The 19,175-nt window shown below is 40.8% G+C and overlaps 1 protein-coding gene across 1 annotated transcript; it reads right to left on the bottom strand.

The window, feature by feature from the left end:
- Positions 1–1,215: 1,215 nt before the first annotated feature.
- LOC311134081 (GTPase IMAP family member 8-like) lies at positions 1,216–18,113 on the bottom strand. Its single transcript, XM_084167672.1, has 6 exons — positions 18,033–18,113; positions 14,369–14,458; positions 13,341–14,254; positions 10,574–10,583; positions 3,084–3,173; positions 1,216–2,963 (listed from the first exon to the last, which is right to left on the bottom strand). The coding sequence occupies exons 2-6, from the start codon at positions 14,448–14,450 to the stop codon at positions 2,191–2,193; spliced, it is 1,869 nt and encodes a 622-aa protein (XP_084023798.1). The 5' UTR covers positions 14,451–14,458; positions 18,033–18,113; the 3' UTR covers positions 1,216–2,190.
- Between the last annotated feature and the right edge of the window lie 1,062 nt (positions 18,114–19,175).

Raw genomic sequence — 19,175 nt, 5'->3', positions numbered from 1 at the left:
TATTGACTCTATTAAATCTTCACAAATGTGTGTGTATCTTCACTGACAGTCTGTACACCTTGCCACTATTTTGGCCTAATGCTTGTCACAGAAGACAACAGTAATTAACATTCAGGAGGCTACACTATGCCAAGCCGCGTGGCAGGATGCGATAAGAGACAGTCAGCTAAATGTGCTGTGAATTTATGTGAGGAGTTGACCCTCTAGGCTATCTATCAGCGGAGAGATTGCATTTAAAGAGTTCTCTTTGACATGAAATTAGCATGTGTAGGTTGCATGTTAATAGCGGTAGGATAGAAGTGGCAGTTGGTTGTGTGGGGAGAGATGCGCTAAACTAATCGTCAGTTGTGTGGGGAGAGATTCTCTAAACTAATCGTCAGTTGTGTGGGGAGAGATGCGCTAAACAAATCGTCAGTTGTGCGGGGAGAGATGCGCTAAGCTAATGGTCAGTTGTGTGGGGAGAGATGCGCTAAACTAATCATCGGTTGTGTGGGGAGAGATGCGCTAAACTAATCGTCAGTTGTGTGGGGAGAGATGCGCTAAACTAATCATCGGTTGTGTGGGGAGAGATGCGCTAAACTAATCGTCGGTTGTGTGGACGGGGTGTTGTAATGAATGATAGTTAGGCTACTCTCTGGGAGCTGGGTTATCGAGCGTGTGTGTGTGTGTGCATTCTTTCCTGTGTGAGTGTGCGCCTGTGTGTGTGTGTATTCTCGCTGCACCATTAGCATCATTAATCTCATTTACCTGCAAGTAAATCACACCCCATTTCCATGGGGCTGTGAATTAATGGAGATATAATGTGTTATGTATTTGTTTGTCTGTTGCTATCATTTGCAGTCAGCCTAATAGTCCTGAGCTGCATGCAATTATCCTATTTTATTCTTCCCTCTTTATGGGTGTTCAAGGTTGTTAGCATCTGATTGGAGAGTAACAAGATTTATACCATATGTCCTCTATTCCTAGATTACTTTGAATAAATTAAACATTTTTTTCGGTCGAATTAGCTTTATGTGCAGCAGCTGAGCTTGGACTTCTCTTGTCAACTTGTATTAGGGGTTCAGAGCTAGGGGCTGTATGTATTCTAAGGATCAACTTGATACTTCATGACATTTTGATATCAAGCTATTAAGACCATATCAAATTAAAAAACAATATCCTGATACCTGAAGTTTTTGAGATTGTGTATAGAAACATAAGAGACAACAGACTAGAGACAGTTACACTCTTCATTTATTTATTGAACCTTTCACCAAATATATTAATCAGCCCCGTTCTGCATAAAGAAAACAGTGATAAATCAGACACAACGTGCAGTATATTAGATACTCGTTGTTGACCCCAATACCATGTGAAACATAAAATAAATGAAATTGAACATACAGCTGCAGGCTTAAACTTGTATATGGGTTTCATTCCTTTGACTCTGCTGTTCCATTTTCAATTGTAAAGTAGCAGAACTCCCTGTGATTAAAAAAAAAAGGACGGCCCTTATAATGGCTGGGATGGCGTAAATGGAATGGCATCAAACACATAGAAACCATGTGTTTTATGTATTTGATATTCTTCCACCAATTACGCTCCAGCCATGAATACATCCTCCCCAATTAAGATGCCACCAACCTCCTGTGATACACCCCATTTAACCTTTTACTGCAGTGGGCTATCAGGGTCACACAGTGTTTCTTGCTAGCAAAAAAATGAATCCACTTTGAAACAAAAGTATACACCTCACACACATGGTTATGGTCTTTAAAAAAGAAAACACCTGTACCATGTCAGATATAGAGTTGACATGTATTACATTTTTAGTTTGAATCCCAATATTACCCTTTATATACATCACAGAAGACTGAAATATAACAAAACCGTTTGACATAGAAACACTGGATTTTCGGCGTTTACATTTGTTTTGTGTTTATTAATTATGTCGAATATTAATAACATTCCACCAATGACACCACTAGAGGGCGATTTGGTCATTTGACTGCAGGAAAGGGCTACTACTTTAATGTAATGTAATACTAAATAGATACTGTACATATACTATATATCCCCATTAAATTCCGGTTAGACCAATTTCAAACCGGAGCAAACATATCTCAAAGACAGTTGTAAGACAACATGAAGTACAGCATACAGTTGAAAACATAATACATGTTTAACCAACTGAAAAACACCCCTGGTGTTTTAAAGGCCAAACATCTCCTTAGTACATTCATACCCTTGGCTGAGGCCTCCAACTAGACCTGCTGTCACCAATATTGGAGAAGAAAAAAAAGCCCCTGCTAACGTTACTGCTGCCCCACCAAGTGATGCATATTTACAGTATTTCCACATCTCTTCTTTGATCTTTTCCTGTGCCTTCTTATAATCCTGGTTGGTGTAGTACAGTCCTCCATTATCCTCCACCACCTGCTCTATCTTCCTCAGCAGCTCTCTGACCTGAGTGCGGTTCTCTCTCTTGACATTGATGATTGAGTGATATCTGTTCCCACAGCTTGTGACAAGTTTCCGCAGCTCCTTGCTCTCTTTCAGAAACTCAGAAACTGATTTGTTCCCTATCTGATCTTCACCAGTGAACAGCACCATGGTGTACATTGAGGCATCTTCCCCAAAGTTCTCCTGGATCCACTTCACAGTGTTCCTCTCCTCCTCTGTGAACCTCCCCAGCCTGATCACCAACAGGAACACATGGGGTCCTGGAACTGACATGTAGATGCACCTTTCTAGTTCACTTTTCATTTGCTCTACACTCATTGTTGTGTCAAAGAGTCCTGGTGTGTCAATCACATCGATCTTCCTCCCATGCACCTCGCCACTCCCTTTCTTACACTTTGCAGTGACAGACTCAGCTTTGGCCTCCACTTTAAACACCTCTGTCCCCAGGATAGTGTTTCCTGTTGCACTCTTCCCCACTCCAGTCTTACCCACCAGAACAATCCTCAGATCAGAGGGCTGCCCTGAATATGTGGAAACAGACAATAAGTGGGGGATGCTTGAGTTGATCATATAAGCAAGCTTCTAGATAAGATAGAGAGGAACATGTGTTCTGTGTGCATGTGAAGCATGTGGATGCGTACCTTGACATTGACCAGTGAAGGTTTGCAGACACAGTGTTACCAGCAATAGAATCATCGGAGTCCTTCCTCTTCCTTGTGCCATCTCGACAGCTACAGCGACCAACCAAAATCACAGAAACAGACAATGATGTCATTAGTAAGGTTGCAAAAGTTTTGGTAACTTTTCCCAAACACCCAGGTTTTCCAGAAATCCCGGTTGTAAGATTCCCGGGATCAGGAAGGAAATAAATGGAAATCCCAATATCCTACAACCAGGACTTCTGGAAAACCAGGGAATTTTGGGAAAATTACTGGAATTTTGCAACCCTAGTCATTACCAACAAAACCAATCCACACTTCTACAGTGACTCATCAGATAATGTATGGCCGCGTTCACAGATGGTTAAACCAATTAGAATGTATTCTTAGCTGATTGATATAACAATCTAAACAATAGGCTTACTCTGCTTCACATCCCCTGCCATCACATGGTTGGAGAGTTATTTATCCAATAGAGCCCAGAGAGTGTTCTTCAATGGAAGCTTCTCTAACATGAAAAATGTACAGTGTCTACACTGAGCAAAAATACAAACGCAACATGTCAAATGTTTGTCCCATGTTTCATGAGCTGAAATAAAAGATCCCACATATTTTCCAGACGCACAAAAAGCTTATTTCTCTAAACATTTTTGCACAAATTTGTTTACATCCCTGTTAGTGAGCATTTCTCCTTTGCCAAGGTAATCCATCCACCTGACAGGTGTGGCATATCAAGAAGCTGATTAAACAGCATGATCATTACACAGGTGCACCTTGTGCTGGGGACAATAAAAGGCCAATCTAAAATGTGCAGTTTTGTCACACAACACAATGCCACAGATGTCGCAAGTTTTGAGGGAGCGTGGAATTGGCATGCTGACTGCAAGAATGTCCACCATAGCTGTTGCCAGATAATTCACGTTAATTCCTCTACCACGAGCCACCTCCAACGTCATTTTAGAGTATTTTGCAGTATTAAAAAAATAAAAAATAAAAATAATACAACTTAATTCATGATGGTTTTTATTTGATTTTAGTTAGTTTTGGAGTGAAAGATAATAGTTTCAGTACAGTTTTAGTTATAAAAACAGGTTTATTTTATTTCAGCTTACTAAATAGTTTTTTCATTATTAGTTTTTGTTTATTTTAACCTTGCTATGGAGGAGGGAGGTCAGTGACCTAACATCAAGTGGTTTTAGATGTACAGTTGAGGTCGGAAGTTTACATACACATAAATTGAAGTCATAAAACTCGTTTTTCAACCACTCCACAAATGTATTGTTAACAAACTATAGTTTTGTCAAGTAGGTTAGGACATCTACTTTCCAACAATTGTTTACAGACAGATTATTTCACTTATAATTCACTGTATCACAATTCCAGTGGGTCAGAAGTTTGCATACACTAAGTTGACTGTGCCTTTAAATAGCTTGGAAAATCCCAGAAAATGATGTCATGGCTTTAGAAGCTTCTGATAGGCTAATTGACATCATTTGAGTCAATTGGAGGTGTACCTGTGGATGTATTTCAAGGCCTACCTTCAAACTCATTGTCTCTGCTTGACATCATGGGAAAATCAAAAGAAATCAGCCATGACCTCAGAAAAGAAATTGTAGACCTCCACAAGTCTGGTTCATCACTGGGAGCAATTTCCAAACGCCTGAAGGTACGACGTTCATCTGTACAAACAATAGTACGCAAGTATAAACACCATGGGACCACACAGCCGTCATACCGCTCAGGAAGGAGACGCGTTCTGTCTCCTAGAGATGAACGTACTTTGGTGCGAAAAGTGCAAATCAATCCCAGAACAACAGCAAAGGACCTTGTGAAGATGCTGGAGGAAACAGGTACAAAAGTATCTATATCCACAGTAAAACAAGTCCTATATCGACATAACCTGAAAGGCCTCTCAGCAAGGAAGAAGCCACTGCTCCAAAACCGCCATAAAAAAGCCAGACTACGGTTTGCAACTGCACATGGGGACAAAGATTGTACTTTTTGGAGAAATGTCCTCTGGTCTGATGAAACAAAAATAGAACTGTTTGGCCATAATGACCATCGTAATGTTTGGAGGAAAAAGGCGGTAGCTTGCAAGCCGAAGAACACCATCTCAACCGTGAAGCATGGGGGTGGCAGCATCATGCTGTGGGGGTGCTTTGCTGCAGGAGAGACTGGTGCACTTCACAAAATAGATGGCATCATGAGGAAGGAAAATTATGTGGATATATTGAAGCAACATCTCAATACATCAGTCAGGAAGTTAAAGCTTGGTCGCAAATGGGTCTTCCAAATGGACAATGGCCCCAAGCATACTTCCAAAGTTGTGGCAAAATGGCTTAAGGACAACAAAGTCAAGGTATTGGAGTGGCCATCACAAATCCCTGACCTCAATCCTATAGAAAACATGTGGGCAGAACTGAAAAAGCGTGTGCGAGCAAGGAGGCCTACAAACCTGACTCAGTTACACCAGCTCTGTCAGGAGGAATGGTTCAAAATTCACCCAGCTTATTGTGGGAAGCTTGTGGAAGGCTACCCAAAATGTTTGACCCAAGTTAAACAATTTAAAGGCAATGCTACCAAATACTAATTGAGTGTATGTAAACTTCTGACCCACTGGGAATGTGATGAAAGAAATAAAAGCTGAAATAAATAATTCTCTCTACTTTTATTCTGACATTTCACATTCTTAAAATAAAGTGGTGATCCTAACTGACCTAAGACAGGAAATGTTTACTATAATTAAATGTCAGGAATTGTGAAAAACTGAGTTGAAATATATTTGGCTAAGGTGTATGTAAACTTCCGACTTCAGCTCTATATGCCATTTGGACTGGAAGCTATTGAAAATGTGATCTGTATGTGAATTCATATCCACAGCTGTAATAGGATAAATATTTCTAAAAAATCAAAGGTGGGGAATTTTGAAAAAATTAAAGTATAAAATCAGGGAAGTGGTGAACTGGAATTCTAACAAAAGTAGTATCAATACTGATCCAAGATGGCGTAGTAGTGCAGTTCTGTTTTTGTCGTGTGTCTGTAAATAGCCTGTAAATACCCTGTTTTTTTGTATTTTTCGTACATATTTCCCCATCCTTCTACAAAATATACTTTCCTGCAACCCGCCTCACTCAATGTGGAACGGATTCTATTATTGACTTACCTTTTATCTAGAATCTCCAGTTGAAACTAGCTAGCCAGCTAACTAGCTACTTGCTATTAGCCACAGTTAGCGGTATTTCACCCAGAACATTGGATTTTTTTTTCTGCAGGATTAATTTAATCACTGGACATTAATCACCGGATATTCGGCCAGTCTGCACAGCGCGTTATCGACCCAGAACATATCAGTGTTTCTGCCGGAATCACTGAATCACTGGACCTTTAACTCCGGATTCATCGCTACCAGCTAGCTGCAACAAAATTGACGCTGTGGTCTGGCTAATCATCCTGAGCTAGGCCCATCTCCCGGCTATCTACCTCTCTGTCAACCGGACAGGACCACCTAGTGTTGACACGGAGCCCCGCCGATCCTACACGACTGGTCTGCCGACGAAATCGTCTGATGTGGTTACGACGTCGACCACGAAGATTCCATCTGCTAGCCCCGGCCCGCTAGCACACACTAGCCGTGGCCTCTTACTCGCTAGTGCTTTAGCAGCCTCCGAACTATCCTATTGCTGTTCACCGGACCTTATGATAACTCAGCTATACAGCTGATGTCTGCTGGACTGTTCCTTTTTACGTTACTACATCCTGTTTATGTTTAGCCTCAGCCCAAACATGGTTAGCTTATTGTTGTTTCGGTTATTTCTAATTGTACTATTTCACTGTAGATCCCCCAGCCCAGCTAAACCTGCCTTAGATCGCTCCTTTGTCCCACCCCCCATACATGCGGAGACCGACTCAATTGATGCCTCCAGTGATGATATCTCTTTCATTGTTACCCAACGCTTAGGTTTACCTCCACTTTACTCATATCCTTCCATATCATTGTCTGTACATAATGCCCTGAATCTTTTCTACAACACCCGGAAATCTGCCCCCTTTATTCTATGTACCCAACGCACTAGAAGACCAGTTCTTAAAGCCTTTAGCCGTATCCTTATTCTAGTCCTCCTCTGTTCCTCTGGTGATGTAGAGGCTAACCCAGGCCCTGCAGCCCTCAGTATCACTCCTACTCCCCAGGCGCTATCATTTGCTGACTTCTGTAATCGCAAAAGTCTTGGTTTCTTGCACGTAAATATCAGAAGTCTACTTCCTAAGTTTGAGTTATTCACTGCGTTAGCACACTCCGCCAACCCTGATGTTCTAGCAGTGTCTGAATCCTGGCTCAGGAAGGCCACCAAAAGTTAGGAACCAATATACACAAGCAGTCAGGAAAGCAAAGGCTAACTTTTTCAAACAGAAATTTGCATCCTGTAGCACTAACTCCAAAAAGTTTTGGGACACTGTAAAGTCCATGGAGAATAAGAGCACTTCCTCCCAGTTGCCCACTGCACTGAGGCTAGGAAACACTATCACCACCGATAAATCTACAATAATCGAGAATTTCAACAAGCATTTTGCTACAGCTGGCCATGCTTTCCATCTGGCTACCACTACCCCGGCCACCAACTCTGCACCCTCCGCTGCAACTTGCCCATGCCCCCCCCCCCCCGCTTCTCCTTCACACAAATTCAGACAGCTGATGTTTTGAAAGCGCTGCAAAATCTGGACCCCTACAAATCAGCTGGGCTAGACAATCTGGACCCTTTCTTTCTAAAACTAGCCGCCGAAATTGTCGCAATCCCTATTACTAGTCTATTCAACCTCTCTTTCATAACGTCTGAGATCCCCAGAGATTGGAAAGCTGCCGCGGTCATCCCCCTCTTCAAAGGGGGTGACACTCTAGATCCAAACTGCTACAGACCTATATCCATCCTGCCCTGCCTTTCAAAAGTATTTGAAAGCCAAGTTAACAAACAGATCACCGACCATTTCGAATACCACCGTACCTTCTCCGCTATGCAATCCGGTTTCCGAGCTGGTCATGGGTGCACTTCAGCCACGCTCAAGGTCCTAAACGATATTATAACCGCGATTGATAATAGACAGTACTGTGCAGCCGTCTTCATCGACCTGGCCAAGGCTTTCGACTCTGTCAACCAACGCATTCTTATTGGCAGACTAAATAGCCTTGGTTTCTCAAATGACTGCCTCGCCTTGTTCACCAACTACTTCTCAGATAGAGTTCAGTGTGTCAAATCAGAGGGCCTGTTGTCTGGACCTATGGCAGTCTCTATGGGGGTGCCACAGGGTTCAATTCTTGGGCCAACACTTTTCTCAGTGTATATCAATGATGTCGCTCTTGCTGCTGGTGACTCTCAGATCCACCTCTACGCAGACGACACCATTTTGTATACATCTGGCCCTTCATTGGACACTGTGTTAACAAACCTCCAAACGAGCTTCAATGCCATACAACACTCCTTCAGTAGCCTCCAACTGCTCTTAAACACTAGTAAAACTAAATGCATGCTTTTCAATCGAACGCTGCTGGCACCCGCCCACCCGACTAGAATCACCACTCTCGACGGGTCTGACCTAGAGTATGTGGACAACTACAAATACCTAGGTGTCTGGTTAGACTGTAAACTCTCCTTCCAGACTCACATAAAGAATCTCCAATCCAAAGTTAAATCTAGAATCGGCTTCCTATTTCGCAACAAAGCCTCCTTCACTCATGCTGCCAAACATGCCCTCGTAAAACTGACTATCCTACCGATCCTTGACTTCGGCGATGTCATTTACATAATAGCCTCCAACACTCTACTCAGCAAATTGGATGTAGTCTATCACAGTGCCATCCGTTTTGTCTCCAAAGCCCCATACACTACCCACCACTGTGACCTGTACGCTCTTGTTGGCTGGTCCTCACTACATGTTCGTCGTCAAACCAACTGGCTCCAGGCCATCTATAAATCACTGCTAGGCAAATCCCCGCCTTATCTTAGCTCATTGGTCACCATAGCAGTACCCACCCATAGTCTGCGCTCCAGCAGGTATATCTCACTGGTCATTCCCAAAGCCAACACCTCCTTTGGCCGCCATTCCTTCCAGTTCTCTGCTGCCAATGACTGGAACGAATTGCAAAAATCTCTGAAGCTGGAGACTCTTATCTCCCTCACTAACTTTAAGCATCAGTTGTCAGAGCACCTTACCGATCACTGCACCTGTACACAGCCCATCTGAAATTAGCCCACCCAACTACCTCATCCCTATATTGTTATTTATTTTGCTCTTTTGCACCCCAGTATCTCTATTTGCACATAATCTCTTGCACATCTAGCATTCCAGTGTTAATACTATTGTAATTATTTTGCACTATAGCCTATTTATTGCCTTACCTCCATAACTTGCTACATTTGCACACACTGTATATATATTTTCTGTTGTATTTTTGACTTTATGTTTTTTTACCCCATATGTAACTCTGTGTTGTTTTTATTGCACTGCTTTGCTTTATCTTGGCCAGGTCGCAGTTGTAAATGAGAACCTGTTCTCAACTGGCTTACCTGGTTAAATAAAGGTGAAAAAAAAAAAAAAAAAAAAAAAAAATTTTAAAGTATGGATGATGGGGGTCAGTGACTTTACATTATGTGGTTTTACATCTCCATTTCACCTAGATATGGAGCAGCCTTAGTAGTTAGTAACTAATAAAAATATTGGGCCTTCAGCGACTGGAGGCCCTATGCAGTGTGTGTAATCTTCATATTGGGTTAACCCTCCTGAATGGAAATTGCAAAACATATTTATTTTTTGCTTACATGCAATCACCTGTATTGCACTTTTATGACGGTCCCTAAACCACCTAAGTGCCAGAAAAAGCATATTGCCTACTTTCAGGCTCTGTAAAGGGAAGAGCGACTAACGGTAAAAAAAAATATATTAAAAAAATTATCACTCTCATCATCCTAGCACCTTCCGTCTGAGAACTATTGATGAGCGAACTCCGAATGTCGAAAGTCAAAACAAATTTACTCCGGTCATCAACCATGCATAAAGACCTGGCATGAAGGCGTCAATAAACCAGTTGCTATACAGTTATTCAACTATTGTAGAGGGACTGCATTTGAAAACTAGCCGGCTGGCTAAAACTGGCACATTTACAGTAATATTGATTCATGTGCACTGTCCCTGTAAAACGAAAATAAACAAAGTAAAGTAGAGTAGATTGTTGAAGAACGTTTAGCAAATATTACTGCTACGGTATAAAGTTGAATACTCACTTTTACTGCAGTTAAATTATCTGTGAATTGGTGCCTCCTCTTGTGACTATGAGAGCTGAAGCAATGTGCAGCACCATACATTATGAGTTTCGTTTCCCTGCATATAAGTTTCGTTTTCCTATAACTAGTACGTTCTAGCCAATCAGAAAGTGTTTTAGGCCAAAACCCAATCCAGGGCAGAGATCAATTATGATCAAGTACTCTCCTTGGCCTTGTGCCAACAACCATAAAACAACATTTGTCAGATACAGAGAATCTGTATATAGAGTCTGTCAGTGCCATACTTCAGCAACAACACAGTGAAAGCATTTTATGCATAATTATTGTATCCAACAACAGGTTGTATACTACGAGTTTATTGAGCCTCTACTTATGTTGTGCTGTCTATAAGACAGCAACGTGGGTGGTAGCAAAGCAATGTTAGAGAGTATTAGGAAGGGTGCTCTTTGGATGAAAGGGTCTTGGCAATAATGAAAACTACTGTACTTTCCAAGGCACTGATATCTGATACTTGATATGAGCACAGATTTGTATAGATTTGTATGGGTGTATGGCTCGGTTTAGGCCATAATCTCTCTCCTCCTGCCACACCCTTTGAGAGTGCTTATATATCATGCTAAGGTCATATCAAGTTAAAAACAATACCCTGCCACATGAAGTTTTTGAGAGTGCGTATAGAAACGCAGGTAGCCTGGTGGTTAGAGAGGTGAGCCGGCAACCAGAGGCCGGGTTGCCAGTTCGAAACCCGGGTCCGATGGGAAAAATCTGTCGGGAAGTGAGCTGGCAACCAGAGGTTTGCAGGTATCAAATTCTAGATTATGTTGTGCCCTTGAGCAAGGCATTTAACCCCCCACAACAACAGCTCCCCGGGCACCCAGTGTGGCAGCCACCCCCGCACCTCTCCAAAACCTGTATGTGCCTTTTTCGGAGGGATTGGGTTAACAGTGGAAGTCACATTTTGATTGGACCTTGTGTGTAATTGACCAATAAAGTGATCTTAATCTTAATAACAGACAAGATGTAGTTACACTCTTCATTTTTATTTAACCATTCACCAAATATATTAATCAGACCCATTTTGCATAAAGAAAACAGTGATAAAACAGATACAACTTTCTGTGTTATAGAACACATGGAAAATTCAATAAATCAGATTTCTTAAATATGAATAAAGACTTGCTAAAGTGCCAAAAATCTGCCTTTTGACATGTCCCTAGTCATGTTTTTATCACTTCTAAGAAGATTTAACCCACATAACCCAAACATTTCTCCAAATGTTTACCATCACTGTAAAGCCCTAGTTATGTTCTTGCTTTGACAAAGTCATTTCTGAAGATTATAGTTAATTTCATGTGATTAGTGATTAATTTACGTCTGTCCCTCATTTTAAGGTCAACCCTGTTACGTGAACTGAACTCTCGTTTTAATATGGTTATAAATGATTCCTTTTTAAATGTTTTTTTCAAAATAAACATTGAACATATAATAGTCAAATTATAGTGTAATAGCAGGTGAGCTGGTTCTATTCATTTGGGCCATTTTCTGATGTTTTGTGGTGGAAAACTGAGCCTGTTGAGCATAACACGTCAACCCTGTTACCCATAGATAGATAGGCTAGAAATGTTTTAACAATTTAAATATGTTTGTGAAGCTTGCATTTAATTGCCCTTCCCCATTGCACAAAACAAGTTTCTATTCCCCCTGTCACAAGGGGAGTTATGGCTAATTTAAGATGAAAACCTCAATTAAACCCTGTTACTTTAATGACACGTAATTTGAATTTACTACACTCCTTTTATTTTACCCCTTGAGATGGGAAAACATGTTTTTTATGGAGTTGAGCATGTGCTCTTTATGACAGAATGTTAAAATGTGGTTCAATTAATAGTTTTTTTGTAATGAAGTTACACTAACCAAAATGTACTCTATTCGTGGAACGACCCCCAAAAAAATATTACTTACCAAACTAAACATACAGCTTCAGGCTTCAACTAAATTTGGGTTTCATTCCCTTGACTATGCTGTTCCATTTTAAATTGTAAAGTAACAGAACTCCTTGTGATTGTGAATTGTATATCCCCATTAACACACACTTACTAAACACATACACCCTTAATACATACACCCCTATAAAAACATACACTGCCATTTAATACTTTTAATACCACTAAATACATAATGCACATACTATATATCGCCAATAAAATAAATTTGGCCTACACCTGCTTCGTTCAGAAGGTGTAGTGAACGTTTAATTAAATAGAGCATTGAGCATTTTAACTCTTGTTATTGATTGGGTGATTGTGTATAGTGCACACCACTTCAGCAGGAGTTTTGTGCAAGCCAGTCAGGGAATAAGGGCGAGGCCAGACCGGCACATTGATTTTATCCGTATCCGTGAATCCAATGCTTTCTCAGTAGTAATCGTACATTGACGGTCAGGGGAGATGACGCGTCAATATCCATCCAATTTCCATCCAATTCCACGAACAAAACGTTTAGATTAGTTTTTGACGGGCCGATGGTTAAGTAACCATCCGTTTAGCCAATGAGAAAAGAGGGCATTTTATACTTCGCACACTCTACATGCACATGGACCATGGACCGAAATGAATCCGTTCTAATTTGGTGTCCACAGATCAGTCTGGCCTCGCTCTCAGTTGCCTCTGGTCCACACCCCGTCATACCCATAAAATAGGAGCAAACGCATCTCAGTTGTAAGAAAACATGTAGATCAGTACACTGTCGCAAAACATAGCAAAACATTTAACCAACTGAACGCACCTCTGGTGTTTTAAAGGTCAAGCATCTCCTTAGTGCAGTGTTTCTTAATCCTGGTCCTGGGGAACCAAAGGGGTGCACATTTTTGGTGTACAGTATTGTTTTTGCTTTACACACCTGATTCAAATCATCAAAGCTTGATGATGAGTTGATCATTTGAATCAGCTGTGTAGTGCTATGGCGAAAATGTGCACCCCTTTGTGTCCCCAGGACCAGGATAATAAAACACTCCCGTCGTGCCCCTAGCTAGAGCTAGATGTGCGTGAGCCAAACCTTCGAAGCCAAAATAATTCAGTGGTAACAATTCAGCAAAATTCATCTGTGGCAGGCCAAACATCTCCTTAGTACATTCATACCCTTGGCTGAGGCCTCCAACTAGACCTGCTGTTACCAATATTGGAGAAGAAAATAAAGCCCCTGCTAACGTTTCTGCTACCCCACCAAGTGCTGCATATTTACAGTATTTCCACATCTCTTCTTTGATCTTTTCCTGTGCCTTCTTATAATCCTGGTTGGTGTAGTACAGTCCTCCATTATCCTCCACCAGCTGCTCTATCTTCCTCAGCAGCTCTCTGACCTGAGTGCGGTTCTCTCTCTTGACATTGATGATTGAGTGATATCTGTTCCCACAGCTTGTGACAAGTTTCCGCAGCTCCTTGCTCTCTTTCAGAAACTCAGAAACTGATTTGTTCCCTATCTGATCTTCACCAGTGAACAGCACCATGGTGTACATTGAGGCATCTTCCCCAAAGTTCTCCTGGATCCACTTCACAGCGTTCCTCTCCTCCTCTGTGAACCTCCCCAGCCTGATCACCAACAGGAACACATGGGGTCCTGGAACTGACATGTAGATGCACCTTTCTAGTTCACTTTTCATTTGCTTTACACTCATTGTTGTGTCAAAGAGTCCTGGTGTGTCAATCACATCGATCTTCCTCCCATACACCTCTCCACTCCCTTTCTTACACTTTGCAGTGACAGACTTAGCTTTGGCCTCCACTTTAAACACCTCTGTCCCCAGGATAGTGTTTCCTGTTGCACTCTTCCCCACTCCAATCTTACCCACCAGAACAATCCTCAGATCAGATGGCTGCCCTGAATCTGTGGAAACAGACAAGAAGTGGGGGATGCTTGAGTTGATCATATAAGCAAGCTTCTAGATAAGATAGAGAGGAACATGTGTTCTGTGTGCATGTGAAGCATGTGGATGCGTACCTTGACATTGACCGGTGAAGGTTTGCAGACACAGTGTTACCAGCAATAGAATCATCGGAGTCCTTCCTCTTCTTTGTGCCATCTCGACAGCTACAGCGACCAACCAAAATCACAGAAACAGACAATGATGTCATTATTAAGGTTGTAAAGTTCTGGTAAATTGTCTCAAACACCCAGGTTTTCCAGAAATCCCGGTTGTAAGACTCCCGGGATCAGGAAGGAAATAAATGGAAATCCCAATATCCTACAACCAGGACTTCTGGAAAACCAGGGAATTTTGGGGAAATTACTGGAATTTTGGGGATATTACTGGAATTTTGCAACCCTAGTCATTCCCAACAAAACCAGTCCACACTTCTACAGTGACTCATCAGATAATGTATGGCCGCGTTCACAGATGGTTAAACCAATTAGAATATATTCTTAGCTGATTGATATAACAATCTAAACAATAGGCTTACTCTGCTTCACATCCCCTGCCATTACATGGTTGGAGAGTTATTTATCCAATAGAGCCCAGAGAGTGTTCTTCAATGGAAGCTTCTCTAACATGAAAAATGTACAGTGTCTACACTGAGCAAAAATACAAACACAACATGTCAAATGTTTGTCCCATGTTTCATGAGCTGAAATAAAAGATCCCACATATTTTCCAGACGCACAAAAAGCTTATTTCTCTAAACATTTTTGCACAAATTTGTTTACATCCCTGTTAGTGAGCATTTCTCCTTTGCCAAGATAATCCATCCACCTGACAGGTGTGGCATATCAAGAAGCTGATTAAACAGCATGATCATTACACAGGTGCACCTTGTGCTGGGGACAATAAAAGGCCAATCTAAAATGTGCAGTTTTGTCACACAACACAATGCCACAGATGTCGCAAGTTTTGAGGGAGCGTGGAATTGGCATGCTGACTGCTAGAATGTCCACCATAGCTGTTGCCAGACAATTCATGTTAATTCCTCTACCACGAGCCACCTCCAACGTCATTTTAGAGTATTTTGCAGTATTAAAAAAATATAAAATAATAATAATACAACTTAATTCATGATGGTTTTTATTTGATTTTAGTTAGTTTTGGAGTGAAAGATAATAGTTTCAGTACAGTTTTAGTTTTAAAAACAGGTTTATTTTATTTTAGCTTACTAAATAGTTTTTTCATTATTAGTTTTTGTTTATTTTAACCTTGCTATGGAGGAGGGAGGTCAATGACCTAACATCAAGTGGTTTTAGATGTACAGTTGAGGTCGGAAGTTTACATACACTTAAGTTGGAGTCATAAAACTCGTTTTTCAACCACTCCACAAATGTATTGTTAACAAACTATAGTTTTGTCAAGTAGGTTAGGACATCTACTTTCCAACAATTGTTTACAGACAGATTATTTCACTTATAATTCACTGTATCACAATTCCAGTGGGTCAGAAGTTTGCATACACTAAATTGACTGTGCCTTTAAATAGCTTGGAAAATCCCAGAAAATGATGTCATGGCTTTAGAAGCTTCTGATAGGCTAATTGACATCATTTGAGTCAATTGGAGGTGTACCTGTGGATGTATTTCAAGGCCTACCTTCAAACTCATTGCCTCTGCTTGACATCATGGGAAAATCAAAAGAAATCAGCCAAGACCTCAGAAAAGAAATTGTAGACCTCCACAAGTCTGGTTCATCACTGGGAGCAATTTCCAAACGCCTGAAGGTACCACGTTCATCTGTACAAACAATAGTACGCAAGTATAAACACCATGGGACCACACAGCCGTCATACCGCTCAGGAAGGAGACGCGTTCTGTCTCCTAGAGATGAACGTACTTTGGTGCGAAAAGTGCAAATCAATCCCAGAACAACAGCAAAGGACCTTGTGAAGATGCTGGAGGAAACAGGTACAAAAGTATCTATATCCACAGTAAAACAAGTCCTATATCGACATAACCTGAAAGGCCGCTCAGCAAGGAAGAAGCCACTGCTCCAAAACCGCCATAAAAAAGCCAGACTACGATTTGCAACTGCACATGGGGACAAAGATTGTACTTTTTGGAGAAATGTCCTCTGGTCTGATGAAACAAAAATAGAACTGTTTGGCCATAATGACCATCTTAATGTTTGGAGGAAAAAGGCGGTAGCTTGCAAGCCGAAGAACACCATCTCAACCGTGAAGCACTGGGGTGGCAGCATCATGCTGTGGGGGTGCTTTGCTGCAGGAGGGACTGGTGCACTTCACAAAATAGATGGCATCATGAGGAAGGAAAATTATGTGGATATATTGAAGCAACATCTCAATACATCAGTCAGGAAGTTAAAGCTTGGTCGCAAATGGGTCTTCCAAATGGACAATGGCCCCAAGCATACTTCCAAAGTTGTGGCAAAATGGCTTAAGGACAACAAAGTCAAGGTATTGGAGTGGCCATCACAAATCCCTGACCTCAATCCTATAGAAAACATGTGGGCAGAACTGAAAAAGCGTGTGCGAGCAAGGAGGCCTACAAACCTGACTCAGTTACACCAGCTCTGTCAGGAGGAATGGTTCAAAATTCACCCATCTTATTGTGGGAAGCTTGTGGAAGGCTACCCGAAATGTTTGACCCAAGTTAAACCATTTAAAGGCAATGCTACCAAATACTAATTGAGTGTATGTAAACTTCTGACACACTGGGAATGTGATGAAAGAAATAAAAGCTGAAATAAATAATTCTCTCTACTTTTATTCTGACATTTCACATTCTTAAAATAAAGTGGTGATCCTAACTGACCTAAGACAGGAAATGTTTACTATAATTAAATGTCAGGAATTGTGAAAAACTGAGTTGAAATATATTTGGCTAAGGTGTATGTAAACTTCCGACTTCAGCTGTATATGCCATTTGGACTGGAAGCTATTGAAAATGTGATCTGTATGTGAATTAATATCCACAGCTGTAATAGGATAAATATTTCTAAAAAATCAAAGGTGGGGAATTTTGAAAAAATTAAAGTATAAAATCAGGGAAGTGGTGAACTGGAATTCTAACAAAAGTAGTATGGATGATGGGGGTCAGTGACTTTACATTATGTGGTTTTACATCTCCATTTCACCTAGATATGGAGCACCCTTAGTAGTTAGTAACTAATAAAAATATTGGGCCTCTATGCAGTGTGTGTAATCTTCATATTGGGTTAACCCTCCTGAATGGAAATTGCAAAACATATTTATTTTTTGCTTACATGCAATCACCTGTATTGGACTTTTATGACGGTCCCTAAACCACCTAAGTGCCAGAAAAAGCATATTGCCTACTTTCAGGCTCTGTAAAGGGAAGAGCGACTAACGGTAAAAAATATATTTTAAAAAATATCACTCTCATCATCCTAGCACCTTCCGTCTGAGAACTATTGATGAGCGAACTCCGAATGTCGAAAGTCAAAACAAATTTACTCCGGTCATCAACCATGCATAAAGACCTGGCATGAAGGCGTCAATAAACCAGTTGCTATACAGTTATTCAACTATTGTAGAGGGACTGCATTTGAAAACTAGCCGGCTGGCTAAAACTGGCACATTTACAGTAATATTGATTCATGTGCACTGTCCCTGTAAAACGAAAATAAACAAAGTAAAGTAGAGTAGATTGTTGAAGAACGTTTAGCAAATATTACTGCTACGGTATCAAGTTGAATACTCACTTTTACTGCAGTTAAATGATCTGTGAATTGGTGCCTCATCTTGTGACTATGAGAGCTGAAGCAATGTGCAGCACCATACATTATGAGTTTCGTTTTCCCTGCACATATTATGAGTTTCATTTTCCATGCATATAAGTTTCGTTTTCCTGTAACTAGTACGTTCTAGCCAATCAGAAAGTGTTTTAGGCCAAAACCCAATCCAGGGCAGGGATAAATTATGATCAAGTACTCTCCTTGGCCTTGTACCAACAACCATAAAACAAGTGAAAACATTTGTCAGATAGAGAGTGTAGCCGGCGCGGTCTGTTCCTTGCCGACTACTGCGTTGTGTTCCGGTGCACTGAAGACAAGACACTGGCGTACTTGAAGGCACTTTATTGTGTACAACTCTCTCAATCTGTTCAACATCAAAGAGAGAAAATGTTCAAAACTCTACCCTCGACCAGAATCCGCCTCTCCCAGCCGAGTACAATGCAGACTCAGTATAATCACATTCAAAAATACAAGGAATAAAATACAACATCATTGGAAAATAAACATTGCATCTGGTGTATATCTTATGTATGTGTCATATTCATGTTATCTCTGCCAAAAACTCTGAGCTTTTAGCCTTTACATTAATACTGTGCAACATGACATAAACCATCTTTGAAATAGGTAATACATACAGTAATATGCACGAAGCAACATGTCATCCTTCACATTTGAGCTTTTCAGTGCCATTAAACACTAATCAATACATGAAAACATTTTAAATGAACACATATTTTTAACCTGATATAGGGAATACATACCTGTTCAACATCAAAGAGAGAAAATGTTCAAAACTCTACCCTCGACCAGAATCCGCCTAACATAAAAAGAACAACGTGAGCTTCATACAAGAGGATAGAATGATGATTGCTAACTTACAGCTAAACAGAACACGAGGTTAGCTAAGTTAGCAATTTCTCAACTCTCAAAAATGGCTAAATTCACGACACAGCTTGATTAAATGTACGTACACTCATCATATAATATACATACAAGTTACTATGTGCACTGAAACGTTTTAGTTTTAACAGGTATATCAAGTTTATATCACGCCGAAGTGAATACATACCTCTCCCGGCCGAGTACAATGCAGACTGAGAAAAGCATGAC

This window comes from Coregonus lavaretus (genome assembly GCF_964263955.1).
Source record: "Coregonus lavaretus genome assembly, chromosome: 8".
Classification (NCBI taxonomy): Eukaryota; Metazoa; Chordata; class Actinopteri; order Salmoniformes; family Salmonidae; genus Coregonus; species Coregonus lavaretus.
Note: the sequence above shows the minus strand (reverse complement) of the source record. Positions and strands in the feature narration are given on the sequence as shown.